Source organism: Sphaerodactylus townsendi, linkage group LG02, assembly GCF_021028975.2.
Source record: "Sphaerodactylus townsendi isolate TG3544 linkage group LG02, MPM_Stown_v2.3, whole genome shotgun sequence".
NCBI classification, from domain to species: domain Eukaryota; kingdom Metazoa; phylum Chordata; class Lepidosauria; order Squamata; family Sphaerodactylidae; genus Sphaerodactylus; species Sphaerodactylus townsendi.
Window position 1 is genome coordinate 79,191,165 of NC_059426.1, and position 15,246 is coordinate 79,206,410.

General features: G+C 43.6%; 1 protein-coding gene across 1 annotated transcript in view; it reads left to right on the forward strand.

The window, feature by feature from the left end:
• Positions 1-15,246, forward strand: part of MUC2 (mucin 2, oligomeric mucus/gel-forming) — a 77,401-nt gene that overhangs the window by 34,832 nt on the left and 27,323 nt on the right. The window contains exons 28-36 of the mRNA XM_048484569.1: positions 1,203-1,388; positions 1,762-1,791; positions 3,614-4,063; positions 5,306-5,314; positions 10,103-10,894; positions 11,563-11,616; positions 12,669-13,196; positions 13,228-14,256; positions 14,532-14,879. Of these exons, the coding sequence (XP_048340526.1) occupies positions 1,203-1,388; positions 1,762-1,791; positions 3,614-4,063; positions 5,306-5,314; positions 10,103-10,894; positions 11,563-11,616; positions 12,669-13,196; positions 13,228-14,256; positions 14,532-14,879 (3,426 nt within the window). The remainder of the gene's footprint in view (positions 1-1,202; positions 1,389-1,761; positions 1,792-3,613; positions 4,064-5,305; positions 5,315-10,102; positions 10,895-11,562; positions 11,617-12,668; positions 13,197-13,227; positions 14,257-14,531; positions 14,880-15,246) is intronic.

Here is a 15,246-nt window from a genome sequence, read left to right on the forward strand (position 1 = left end):
CCTAGATCAGAGTTTCCTAAATGAATCCTGGGCTGTTTTTACCCCAACATGTTCAGTGAGTTTGGGGATATAAAAATTACCCCAAAGGCAAAAAGCATAGATTTATTTGTTTGTTTGTTTGTTTCCAAGGTGCTTTCTTGTTTATAGAAAGCAAACTGTAAGAGGTTATTAGTTGTACTTCAGAAACACTACTACTGTACTGGTGACAACGTAATAAGAGGAAAGCATTCTAGAGACAATAAGGAAGAACAATTAGGGGTGGGAAATTTGCCCCAGATCATTGGGAGAGTTAAAATAACATTTTATAACCATGCTTATGAACAGGGTTATTTATTAAGATCTCATTCATAGTTATCAGTTATAGTATGGGACCTGCTTTTCTGCAGGAAAATCCCAAGTTGCATAGGACAGATGTTGAATACCGGAAATATGCAGTGCTGTCATTCATATGAATTTCTATCCTGTTAACAAATGAGACAAAAACGCCATCCCCAGGCCACCATTCACACAGGGGGCGCAGCTGCTGCGCAGCCATGCCGCCTGACCAGCGCGAAGCCGGCATTTCCCAACCTCGCTTGGGGAGCGAGGTTGTTGGGAAATGCCAGCTTGGAGCCACTGCCGTGCGAACGGCAGCAGCTCCAAGGCGCCTTCCCCCCCACTCCCTCCCTTCACTTACCTGGTCTCCGGCCCTCCGGCGCGTCGCCGGGGCCTGGGGATACGCCCCCCTGCTCTGCGACGCTGAAGCAGGAGCGCAGGGCAGGGGAGCCGTGTCCCCAGGCCCCGGCGACGCACCGGAGGGCCGCAGGAACAGTAAGTCCACCGGGCGACGGCACCCAGTGGCGCCGTCTTCCCGGTTCTTTCTGGGACCATCCATGCGGATGGTCCTGGCGTCGTCGGGTCAGCGTTGGTTACGCTGACCCAAGCCCTTTCGCCTCCGTGCGGAAGCGGCCATAGATTCATGTACTTCATAGATTTTGTTTTAACATTCTTAAAATTTGATCCTAAGCATACTTATTGAGGACTTACTTCCAATTTGACTGAAACAGTATCCCAATTATCAGCAAATTAAATAAACAGGTTTACTCAGAATTAAAGCTTTTACAGGAGAAAACACTATAATTGCATGAATTGTTTTACATTTTGATCTTTTTCATTTATGGGTATACAGAGAACAATTTAACATACTGGTTTCCTTCTTGCAGACTGCTGTTATAATGATACAGATTATGGTATAGGAGATACCATTATTGCGAAAAATGGATCATTCTGTTACTTTTTAACGTGTAAAGACAATAACACTATGGTGCCTTCAAATCCATACTTGTGTGAGAGCACAACTTCAGCTCCCATCACTACCACTTCAATGACCCCCTCTTCTACTACTACAGGTAAGCTTGAAATGTTAATGCATATTTGTTAATTCTCTTTTTGGAGTCAAAACTGACAAAGATAATTGAGACTCTTGAAAGCTTATATCCCCAAAATCTTGTTGATCTCTAAAGTGTTACTTGACCCAAATCTAACTTTTCTACTGCAGACAAACATGGCTGACCTCTGAAACTATTATCTTTGGAGAAAGTTATTTTACATAAAGTATATTTTGTATCTACAAGTGTAGCTTTGATTACTTTGATGTGTGAAACTAACAAATGGTAAATGTGATGCCCTAACATGATGTGAATCCTTCTCAATGCCAAATTATCATCTTCTCCAGAATTCTTAGGACTGCACAGTAATATGTGTCTTTTTTTCCTATTCTAGCTTTCACCACAACGTCCATATCTTCAACAAGTAAGTCTGAATCAGGACATTGAGGATAGGTCACAGCTTGGTTTGGTGACAGAGTCACTGCTATGTACACATAAGGTCTCAGATTCAGTTTCTGTCTTTAGCAAAAGAAGTTTAAAATATAGTACTGGAGTGGGGAACTACATGTAAAAATCCTGTAGCACTTCAAGTAGATAAAAATGGGCTAGCTACATCAATGGTCTGGCTCAGTGTAAAACAACTTCATATGGTCACTTCTTTCTTTCTTTCTTTATTCATTATTTAAATTTATAGACCGCCCCATCCCAGAGGGGCTCTGGCCGGTGTACAACAATATCAATATGTATACAACATGTAACAAGGGTCACAATAGTGACCGTTTACTAAAATCCATTAAAAACCATTAAAAACCATTTAAACAGCGGTCAAAACAAAACAATAGTAACAGCGTCCCATGACCCAATTCATTAAAACCTCCCCAAAAGGAGGGAACGGCCGGACTCCTCCCTAAAAAGGATAACAAATATGTATATAAGAATGGAACTGTAAAAATTAGGGAGCAGAGGAGCAAAGCAAAGGACGGGGGGCGCACCTCAGCAACTGGGCACTCTAAAGGCCTGGTGGAACAACTCAGTCTTCCAGGCCCTGCAGAATTCACCAAGGGCCCGCAGGGCCCGGACAGCTGGAGGAAGGGTGTTCCACCAGGCCGGGGCCAGAGCCTTAAAGGTCCTGGCCCTTGTGGAGGCCAGCCGCATCATTGAGGGGCCAGGAACCACCAGCAAATTGGCCTCTGCCGAGCGCAGAGGCCGAGTAGGGGCATATGGGGTAATGCGGTCTCTAAGGTACGAGGATCCCAGGCCGTGTAAGGCCTTAAAGGTCAAAACCCACACCTTGTAAGGCCTTAAAGGTCAAAACCCACACCTGTAACATAGGGGCAGTTAAGTTGCCAAATCAAAGGGATAAGACATAAAGATAGGCATTAATTCATAAACTAGAAAACAGTCATTGAAACTAAGAAAAATTTAGTGGGATCTTATGTACCAGGTCTAGGGTATGAGGAAGAAGTGCTTGGTTAGAGTATATTATTTTCCAAGCATATTTTGGGACTTATTTTGAGGTGACCAATTGAAGTACAGGAAGATGACTGCCCACTTATCTGTGTTGTCCTCGTGGGGTATTATTTCCTCAGCAAAGATAGCAGTTGCTCACTGTTCTGGTTCCAGTAATGGTCAGTCAGCTATCTCCATGGCCAGTAGCACACATAGGACTTGAAGATAGCACTCCCTGTCCCAATTGCTTTTCTTTTACAAACTGTTATTCGGAGATACATATGTATGTAAAGGGCTATTAAGTCACAGTCAACTTATGGTGATCCCAGCAAGGAGTTTTTTAGGCAAGTGAGAAGCAGAGATGGTTTGCCAGTGCCTTCCTCTGTGAAGCCTTCCTTGGTCATCTCCCAGCCAAGTACTGATCCCACTTAGCTTCTGAGATCTAAGATCAGACTATATTATCCCCCCTTCCTGCTTTCAGAGAGATACTGCTTTAGAATATTTAGAATACACGTTATGTGTTCGCTTCTCATAGGCTGAAATAGGAAAGCATATTTTATTTCATGTAAAAGATATCAGCATAGACCTCAGTCTTATGAATGTTCAGCATTTCAAATAGCCAGTATAACTAATCACAAAATCATATTTATGATTACATATTTATTATACCTGTTTCATTAATAAGACCAAAAATTATTGAATATCTACTTTGATGATATGATTGAGATTGCTTCATGAAGGAAAACTGAACAGCTGTCAATAAAAACTCAAGCAAATGATTTTCACTTTTTTTACAGCACAATGCTATGAATACTGCCAATGGAGTCAATGGTATGATGTTAGTTTTCCCAAAGATGAGCCAGGTGGTGGTGACTATGAGACTTATGAAGCCATAAGGAAGAAACATGGAACCAGTTTTTGTTCAGCCCCCCAAAATATCGAATGTAGGGCTAAAGATTCACCTGAACAAAGTCTGGAAGAACTGGGACAGAAAGTGGAATGTAATGTTACTTACGGGTTCATTTGTAGAAATGAAGACCAGGATCAGAGCCTCTGGAGACTTTGCTATAACTATGAGATACGAGTTAACTGTTGTGATATAATTTGTGAAAACACACCTTCCACTACAACTACAACCACAACTACTACTACACCATCTACCACTACAACCACTACAACCACACCAACTACCACTACAGCAACTACTACTCCTACCCCTACCACAACTACTGCCCCAACCACTTCAGGTAATGAGCTGATTATTGCTTCCTAGTTCTGCTTTGTGTGAATGAACCAATCACCTAGAACAGTGAAATATTGTGCAGGCAAAGGCTGTGGTAACAGAGATCATCATTCTACAGAAATTATATTCTAAAGAGATGAAGAGGGCTTTGGCTCTCAAAAGCTTATACCTTGGAAATCTTGTTGGTATTTAAGATACTACTGGATTCGAATTTTACTCTTCTTGTGCAAAACAACATGGCTACCCTCCTGAAATGATAAATGATACTTTCAGTAGTTATACATACAATAGCTTGATACTATGTAAAGAAGCCTAGAGAATCCTTGGGATTGTTCATGCCCTTCTCTTTTTACATGCATCTATCTAATGAGTTCTCTGCTTTCATGAAACCTGTAAGAACATAAGAACTTATAGTTTACTGTTTCATCAAAACTGGCAATTGCTGGTTTGCACTTTTCCTTCAACTCAAGACTCATGGTTTAGGATCCCCCTTTGCATAGAAAGTACAAGCCATGGTAGATCATTTAAGATGGTTTGCCATGGATGACTTGTTTGGCCACTGTGTCAAACAGCATGCTAAACTAAATGTACCTCTGGTTTGATCCAACAGGGCTTTTCTTATGTAAGGAAAATAGAAATAATGCATTGGTTAGCTACGTGTAAGGGAAGAAAGGATATGCTTGAAGACCCTCCCCCCCAGACTTTTTAAAACATCAGCAAATTATGGTTTGTCATTATAACAACTAAGCCTTAGTAAGGCACAGAACAAAGGCTACTACATATTTGTTATATCTAAATTAAACAATGAATTTTATTTATAATTTTTCCCAAATGGCTGCTGGATTTGGGTTGTTTATATTTAGCAATCAAAAATGGCATCTAACTATTTTACTTAAGTAATGGCTTTTGTGTTATACCATCATGTAATGCAAATGACACTGGCTGAGATTTTGAGAACATCTGTGTTTTCCTAGACAAACCAGTAGATTTGTCTATGCAGGTGTATGCTTTCAGAAGACGGAGAAAGTTCATTTTTGCAAGGAAAGCATGATAAAGACTAGCCCTAAGAAGTATCACATTGCAGGGATTTAACATCAGCTCTTAATGAATTAAAATATTTTACCTTTGAAGTCATGAATGTGAATTTAACATGCAATAATATTCACTTGGAAACTGATGGATAGTTACATTGATATTTCTTTTTTCTTTTCCTGTTTGATTTTTGTCACCTCACCGATGACAACAGCTTCCTCAAGTAAGTTCAAGTGCAAAAAAATATATTATAGCATCAGACACATTGCATATTTGCTTTTAGGAACACATACTGTATAACCACGGAGAGGATAATGTGGGGATTGTAGTTTGGACCTGATGGCTCGCTTTGTCTGTTACTCCTTTGTTCATGACAGAAACATGAACAAATCATTTAGTCATCATTATACCTCTGCCAATTAGGAGAACTGCACCAGATTTTCTCTGTTTCATATCTTCATATTGTACCAATTCACTAGCAATTATATATACTTCCAGTGTTCTTAAGCCTATATGTGGATGCATCTGTGTACCACATAGATGTCCCTGGTCCTCACTGCACTTCATGTACCCAATAAAGCAGGTGTTTGTTTGCAAATGCCATAAGAGACCAACAGGTCATAAGATGCTGCAAAACTGCTTTTAGTAACCTAGATAGTGATGCAACAGAGAATCTGATTAGCTCAGGCTTTTAAAACTGTACTGATTCTATTCAAGCATTCTTTGAAATGGGGGCTTATGTATTACAGTACATCTAGAAATTTTGTAACAGTGATGAGACCTCTGACTCAATTTGCTGAACAGAGGAGATGTCACAAGGATGAAGTGGTCATGATACCATAAACTAAACAACACACTGAAGCTTCAGAATATTGAGAATTCAAAGTCAGGATTACTCAATAGAGGGAGAATGATAATAAAACAGCAGGATCCTGAGGAATGAAAGAGAAGGACCAAAGGGTGCATGCATGCAGGGTACAGAAGAAGATAAAACAAAAAGTGAAAGTGGATCACAACTAGGGTTGGAGATTCGGACAGTCCAAATCCAAATTTTTACCGAATCTGCACTGATTCGGACGGATTCGGATGAGCAGGGGCCGAATCTGAGCTGTCCGAATCCTAACAGATCCGAATCCATGGGATTCGGATCACCAGCCGAATTGCGGTTTTATTTTTTGGTGTTTTTTTCACGTTTCGGCCTGCAGGGGGCGCATTTGTAAACATATCAGCACCAAAATTTCAGGGTATCATCGGGGGACTGTCATGATGATACCCTCCAAGTTTGGTGCAGTTTAGTTTAGGGGGGCCAAAGTTATGGACCCCCAAAAGGGGTGTCCCTATCCCCCATTCTTTCCAATGGGAACTAAGGAGATGAGGCTACCCTTTTGAGGGTCCATAACTTTGCCCCCCCTGAACCAAACTGCACCAAACTTGGAGGGCATCATCAGGAAAGTCTCCTGATGATACACTGAAATATTGGTAACAATACATCTACAAATACATCCCCTGCAGGCACCCCCAGAAATTTGCACAAGATTCTCTGTTCTGCAGTGACTTAGCTGCATTACTGTCAATAGGGAATTTCTGATAGAGGGCTGTGGAGTGCACATTTTTCATGGTAAACCCACAAAACTTTCAGGGTATCTTCAGGAGAGTCTCTGGATGAGACCATCCAGCTTTTGTGAACTGTGCTCCAGGGGGCGGTGGGAGATGGACCCTACCCTTTTTGGAGTCCCATAGGAACAACCCCCTGAAGCAAAAATTTCCCAAACCTGGATGGTGTCCTCTAGAGACTCTCCTAGTCCCAAGACACCCTGAAAGTTTTGTGACCAAGCTCTCCAGAAGTGTACCCCTCACAGCCCTCTACCAGAGAAATTCATCATTGACAGCAATACAGCTAAGTCACTACAGAATGCTCTTTGGCAAACATCTGGCTGCCTGCAGGGGACGCATTTTGAGATCTCTCGGCATAAATTATCAGGGTATCATCGGGTGACTGTCCCGATGTTGCCCACACCCAAGTTTGGTGCAGTTTGAACCTCAGGTATGGACCCTCAAAAGAGTTACAAGCTATCCCCCATTGTTTCCAGTGGTAGCTGATAGGGGATGGGGGCTACACCTTTGAGGAGTCCATAACTTTGAAACCCCTGAACCAAACTGCACCAGGCACAGAGAATATCATCAGGACAGTCTCCCTGATAATACCCTGAAAGTTAGGTGTCACTAGCTTTAAAAATGCTGGTTTGCGTGTTTCACCGCTCACTCACTCCAGCAGCAGACTTCATGTTGCAGGAGGCGTTGAAGTATGAAAACCGGAATTTTTTTTTAAAGCTAGTGTACCTCAGATTTCAGGGTATCATCAGGAGACTGTCCTGATGGCACCCCCCAAGTTTAGTGCAGTTTGGTTCAGGGGGGGCAAAGTTATGGACCCTCAGGGGGGGCCTCTATCCCCCATTGTTGTTTCCAATGAAAGCTGGGAAATTGGTGGCTACCATTTTGAGGGTCCATAACTTTGGCCCCCCTAAACCAAACTGCACCAAGCTTGGGGGGTGTCATCAGGACAGTCTCCTGATGATACCCTGATATTTTGGTGCTGATATGTCTAAAAATGCACCCCTGCAGGCACCCCCACAAATTTGTCCAAGATTCTTTTTTCTGCAGTGACTTAGCTGCATTGCTGTCAATGGGAAATTTCTGGTGGAGGGCTGTGGGGTGCACATTTATCAAGGTACAGTCACAAAATGTTCAGGGAATCTTCAGGAGAGTCTTTGGATGACACCATCCAGGTTTGAGGAACTTTGCTTATGGGGGCAGTGGGAGATGGACCCTACCCATAACATTGAACCCCTTGAAGCAACGGTCACCAAACCTGGACGGTGTCATGAAGAGACTCTCCTGAAGATACCCTGAAAGTTTTGTGGGTTTACCATGAGAAATGTGCACTCCACAGCCCTCCCACAGAAATTTCCCATTGGCTGCAATGGAGCCAGCCAGCCACTACAGAGCACAGAATCTGGGGAAATTTTTTGGGTGACTATGAGGGGTGCAGTTTTAGAGCTACTGTCACCAGAATTTCAGGGTATCATACAAGTACTGTCCCTATGATACTCCCCAAGTTTGGTGAAGTTTGGTTCAGGGGGTCCAAAGTTATGGACCTTCAAAAGTGTAGCCCCCATTTCCTGTTAGCTTCCATTGGAAACAATGGGGGACGGGGCACCCCTTTTGAGGGTCAATAACTTTGTCCCCCCTAAACCAAACTGCACCAAACTTGGGGAGAATCATCAGGACAGTCTCCAGATGATATCCTGAAAGTTTAGTGCTGCTAGCTTTAAAATTGCACCCCCTGCAGGCCAAAACGTGTAAAAACACCAAAAATTCAAAAAAATAATAAAACGGACCCGAATTTTTCGGATTTACCCGAATTTTCGGGCATATCCGAATCGGCTATGATTCGGATTCGGGCATACAAATCATTTTATGCCCCAAAATACCCAAATCCGAATTTTACCGAATTTTTTTAGTATTGACCAACCCTAATCACAACTGAGAATTCAACAGCCCAATCCAGAGATGGAGCTAATCCCCCACTGGAGATGTTGTAGGCTTACCCCAGTGGAAATGCCCTTCCTGGGAAACTTACCCTGGCAGAGGGGCAAAATGGCTGCTGCCTGGTTGCTGCATCACCCTACGCAAAGCAGCTGTGGCACCTGGCCTCACATAAGAGCTCTCATGCCATCCTTAGCTGTGTTGGCTTGGTGGGGACATTCTTGGGCAGGCCAGAGGGTGAAACCAACCTTAGTCAGTGTCCACTACCCACCAAGCCCCTGTTCACTGGAAGGGGCTGGCTCAGAGACACATCACATTTCCATGGGGCATTTGTGCTATCCCCTATGGGGATCTCCAGAGGATTTTTTTTAAAAAAAATTCTGGGCTTCCTGTGCCATGGGAAAATTTTCTGGAGTGGCCAGGGCTGTACTGAAGTGGCAATATCCTTGCCCACGGCCTGCTCTGAATTGGACTGTTTGCCTCTTGTAAAAAAAAGATCAGGCATTTTTAAATGTCAGAATCCACCAAAGTCACTAGTATAATTTCCCTTGAAATTCATTGGATATCTTGAGCAATGAATTTTTGGTTTATTTGAAGTGACTTTATTACAGTATTTTTCCTGACATAACAATTTTTACCAGTTGCATGAAGTTTCTCCACCAGCCTAACAGTCTCAAACGAAAGTGCAAAGGGCTGGAGAAGAAAACATCTATAACATAGTGACCTGTATATATTGTTGTTACTTGCTTCTAAATATTATTCAGTGCAATGTATTTAATATAGAATATTACATTTTTATAGAATAATATAAACCATCGTTAAGGCAAAATTACTAATCTGTGTTTTAATCACAGAACTGATTACTGTTATAATTTACCTTAGGCTGAGATCACAACCAAGATTTTCACATGCAATAATTACGTTGACTTATCTAGCTTGCATGACTTATGCATGTTTGACTACTTGCTACTGTTCAACAGCAGCTGGCCCATGACACCCAGTGAAATGTAGTGATTAGTGTTTCAGATTTGTTCTGATACCCAGATTCAAATCACCAAGCAGCCATAGAAGCTCACTGGGTGCGTTTGGGCAGACACGTAGCCTAATTAATCTCACAGATTTGTTCTGAGGATAAAATGAAAGAGAAGAAAAAGAATATTGTAAGCCACGCTGGGTTCACTGGGAAATAATCTGGGGGAGAAATGAACTATAAATGACATGAAGATGGAGGACAGAGAAAAAGTAGGCTCTTGAGTAGGTGGGAATTAGAGAAGGAAGTCAGGAAAAGTGAAGATGTGGAAGTTGCCAGAAGCAGAGAAAGAGCAAATAGTGTGTGGAAAGAGATACAGGGGGACATGAGGTGTCCTTGAAAGTCTTCGCAGGCTTCCAGCTTGAATGGGCTTGATGTACTGCTTTCAGAACAATCTGCAATGTAACAGTTCTCTCTGTCTCTGTTTTCTTGCAGCCATATGTACTCCCAGTACTGAAATCTGTGAATGGTCCAACTGGATAGATGTCAGTTTCCCCTCTTATGGTCCACAAGGTGGTGATTACGAAACATATGACAACATCAGAGCACACGGGATAGACATCTGTACAAACCCTCTGAATATATCTTGCCGAGCAGTAAAATATCCTCATCTCTCCTTCCAAGAGTTGGGCCAAAAAGTGCAATGTGATATTTCGACTGGACTGGTCTGTAACAACAAAGATCAGGTTCCAGGGCCTGTGGTGCCTGATAATGTTTGTCTCAACTATGAGATTAACATATACTGCTGCAAAATTATATGTGGATCTTCAACCACAAGCATCACAACAACAACTACTACTACACCATCTACTACAACCCCCACCCCAGAACCAACAACCAGCACCACCACCTCACCATCTACAACAACAACCACCCCAACTCCAACCCCCACCCAGGAAACAACAACCAGCACCACCACCTCCCCATCTACCACAACCCCCACCCCAGAACCAACAACCAGCACCACCACCTCACCATCTACAACAACAACCACCCCAACTCCAACCCCCACCCAGGAAACAACAACCAGCACCACCACCTCACCATCTACAACAACAACCACCCCAACTCCAACCCCCACCCAGGAAACAACAACCAGCACCACCACCTCCCCAACTACCACAACAACAACCCCAGAACCAACAACCAGCACCACCACCTCTCCATCTACCACAACAACCACCTCAGCTCCAACAACTACTTCCACCACTTCAGGATCAACCACAGGTAACAAATTTGGAAATGTATTCTGAACTTCTTATAGTATAGTCAGTTTTTAGATGTTGGAGATGTGACTGTCATTTGGAGCGGTATTACATTTGGCAATCAGATTTTGCTTGAGCCATGTGTAAAGCTTCGTGTCTTGCTATTGCTTTTGAGAACTCTTGTCAGGATCTACTACAATTTGCTGGTACAACTTCCCTTGAAGTTTTTTAAATATTGTTTTTGAGTAGCAACCTGAATATTTGCCTTAGTCAATGCATGGAATTTTTTCATAAGCAAGAAACTCTCTGTAGAGCATTAAGAGATTCACAGCTGCACAGCATATCTTGATTAGGGCTCAGTGAAAACCTTTTGTATATGGGGAAGGGAAATATCTCAATTTTAGAAGTTCTGTGTTAGATACAAACATTCCCAAATTCCAGCAGTCTCTCAAATGAAAATTATCAGGTTGGATGCTTTGTTCTGAGTGCCAGTACCTGAGACTCTAAAGAGCTGCTTGTCAGAATACACTACACTGACCCTATAGACAATATTGCTGCTTGTCTGCATAGCTAATGCTGACCTTAATGATTCAGTGCACAGCAGCTTCATGTGATTAACAAATATCTCTTAATTTAGGGTTAGAACTATATGTATGATTCACTTGAAACTACTCCAGTGTTTATCTTTAGCAGGAACAACAATACCATGTACAACTGAGGAACCAGAACCACCATGGACACTAGGTAATTATCCATCCACAGAAGTATAGATTCATTTCTTAATTTCAAAACATTAGTATAAAAATTCATGGATAGGTTTGCGTCTCGTTTTGGATTTCTGAAATTAACCACATTATTTATCTCTATGATATCTCTATGAAATGTATTAAGAATGTGCACGTCCTGAAGTTATCATGCAGAATACTGCCCTAATGATTCATTCACTGGTTCTGGACCTAATTTTAGTTTGTAAATTTTGAAAAAAGATGCTTTTACAGCTGCCACTAATGTTACATATTTTAGTTCTATGACCCAAAATTATAATAACATGCATTCTTTCAACCTTACTCATGAGAAGCAGAGATTATTTGCCATGATTTGGCATTCCCTTCTTCTGCAGAGTCTTCCTTGGAGATCTCCCTTCCTAGTACTGACCCTGCTTAGCTTCCAAAATCATCAGGCTATACCTTGGCACCTTTCCTCCCAACATACATAGTGGAAAGGTTTGAAATAACTTGAAATTAAATTTAGTATACACATGTATAATAAAATTAAAAATGATGACTTCCAATTTTGACTGTTAACAATTTATTTTTAGATGTATTAATCAATCAATCAGTTAACTGATTATATCCACATACATGGGCATGTGGAATAAACAGTTATTTCAATGGGATATGTTTGTTTCAAGATTATGACTTAGATCCCTGGAGTTTTCCATTACTTGAGGGGTTTGGACTCAAGAGCACAATTTCCTCACCTTCTCCTTTTTGAGGCAGCCTGAAATGCACACTGAAATAATGTTCCTGAGGGACAGAGGGCCCCTGGAACAGTGACTTTAATGCTGCTGCTGCTGCAGATGGTGAGAAAGTTGAAGTATTAAATTGCATTTCCCTGCACCTGTGGAAAACATCTGGTCAAAGTATTTTGAAATTGCAGAAACAGTTAACAGTTATTTTCCATATAATCAGTGCTATTTCCACTATTTTAATACATCAAAAGAGTTTACTCTAACTAGTTAAATGACACATTTTTCTGCTCTATTTTAACCAGTATATTTTATTCCTGTTTCATAGAGACAACAACAGTCCAGACCACTACAACCACCCTGGGAACAACCACCCCCACAAAGCATCCCAGTACCACTGAGACTGAGCCAACAACTACAACCACCACCACTTCCACTCAGACACCAAGTACAACTACAGCACCTCCTACCCCCACCCCAACTGAAACCACAACCACAACACTGCCCACAACCACATCTACAGAGGCACCCACCACAACCACATCCACAACCACCACTTCTACTCAGACACCAAGTACAACTACAGCACCTCCTACCCCCACCCCAACTGAAACCACAACACTGCCCACAACCACACCTACAGAGGCACCCACCACAACCACATCCACAACCACCACTTCTACTCAGACACCAAGTACAACTACAGCACCTCCTACCCCCACCCCAACTGAAACCACAACACTGCCCACAACCACACCTACAGAGACACCCACCACAACCACATCCACAACCACCACTTCTACTCAGACACCAAGTACAACTACAGCACCTCCTACCCCCACCCCAACTGAAACCACAACCACCTTTTTGCTTACAATACATCTCAGAGGCACCCACCACAACCACATCCACAACCACCACTTCTACTCAGACACCAAGTACAACTACAGCACCTCCTACCCCCACCCCAACTGAAACCACAACCACAACACTGCCCACAACCACACCTACAGAGGCACCCACCACAACCACATCCACAACCACCACTTCTACTCAGACACCAAGTACAACTACAGCACCTCCTACCCCCACCCCAACTGAAACCACAACACTGCCCACAACCACACCTACAGAGACACCCACCACAACCACATCCACAACCACCACTTCTACTCAGACACCAAGTACAACTACAGCACCTCCTACCCCCACCCCAACTGAAACCACAACACTGCCCACAACCACACCTACAGAGACACCCACCACAACCACATCCACAACCACCACTTCTACTCAGACACCAAGTACAACTACAGCACCTCCTACCCCCACCCCAACTGAAACCACAACACTGCCCACAACCACATCTACAGAGGCACCCACTACAACCACATCCACAACCACCACTTCTACTCAGACACCAAGTACAACTACGGGCGCCTCCTGCCCCGCCCCAGCTGGAGCCGCAGCACTGCCAGCACAGCCACGCCTGCAGAGGCACCCACCACAGCCATATCCACCAGCCACCGCTTCTGCTCGGACACCAGAAGGTGCAGCTACGGCACCTCCTGCCCCCACCCCAACTGAAACCACAACACTGCCCACAACCACGTCTGCAGAGGCGCCGCTGCAACCACATCCCACAGCCACCACTTCTGCTCGGACACCAAGTACCCAGCTACGGCACCTCCTACCCCCACCCCAGCTGAAACCTGGCACTGCCCGCAGCCACGTCGCCAGCGGCACCCACTACAACCACATCCACAACCACCGCTTCTACTCAGACACCAAGTACAGCCTGGCGCATCCTACTGCCCCACCCCAGCTGGAGACCACAGCACTGCCCACAACCACGCCTACTGGGGCACCCACCCACAGCCATATCCACAACCACCGCTTCTGCTCCGGACACCCAGGTACGGCTGCAGCGCCTCCTGCCCCGCCCAGCTGAAACCACAACACGACCCACAACCACACCTACAGAGGCGCCCACCACAGCCACATCCAGCCACCCACCTCCACTCGGACGCAGGGGTACCAGCTACGGCGCCTCCTGCCCCGCAGCTGAGAGCCACAACCACAACACTGCCTACAGCCACACCTACAGGGGCACCCACCGCAACCACATCCGCAACCGCCACTTCTGCTCGGACACCAGGTACAACTGGCACCTCCTGCCCCCACCCCAGCTGAAACCACGAAGCACAACACTGCCACCACGAAAGCCACACCTACAGAGGCTGCCACCACAGCCACATCCACAATACCGCTTCTGCTCAGACACCAGAATTACAACTACAGCACCTCCTACCCCGCAGCTGGAACCACAACCACAACCCGATTTCTTCCACACCTACAGAGGCACCCACCACATCCACAACCACCACCTCTACTCAGACACCAAGTACAACTACAGCACCTCCTACCCCCACCCCAACTGAAACCACAACACTGCCCACAACCACACATATTACAACAACAACAACGGGTACCTCTACACAATGCCACTGTGAATATAATGAAATAACATATGAGCCAGGTGAATATATTTGTTTGTGTTTGTTTGAGATTAAATCATTGTTTTTCCTATTCATTTAACCTTCAGGTTACGGAAATGTGTATGGAAGTAATATTGTACTGTGCCAATTTTATATAATATTATTTTAGAAGCCATATAAAATATAAAGCTAAAAGCAACTAAGTGTTTCTAAATTTGTAGGTCAAAAATCTTACGTGTTCCTTTAATATTGCCAGCCATTGAAATTATTCTTTCTGCAGGTTGAATATGCCAGCAGATAAGGATGGTAAAACTGAATACACTGGTAAATGTGTGTCCCACTGAATTCAGTTGAGGCTTGCTTCAGTCTCAAATTTCATAATTATTTCCAAGAAATATGAAATGAAAT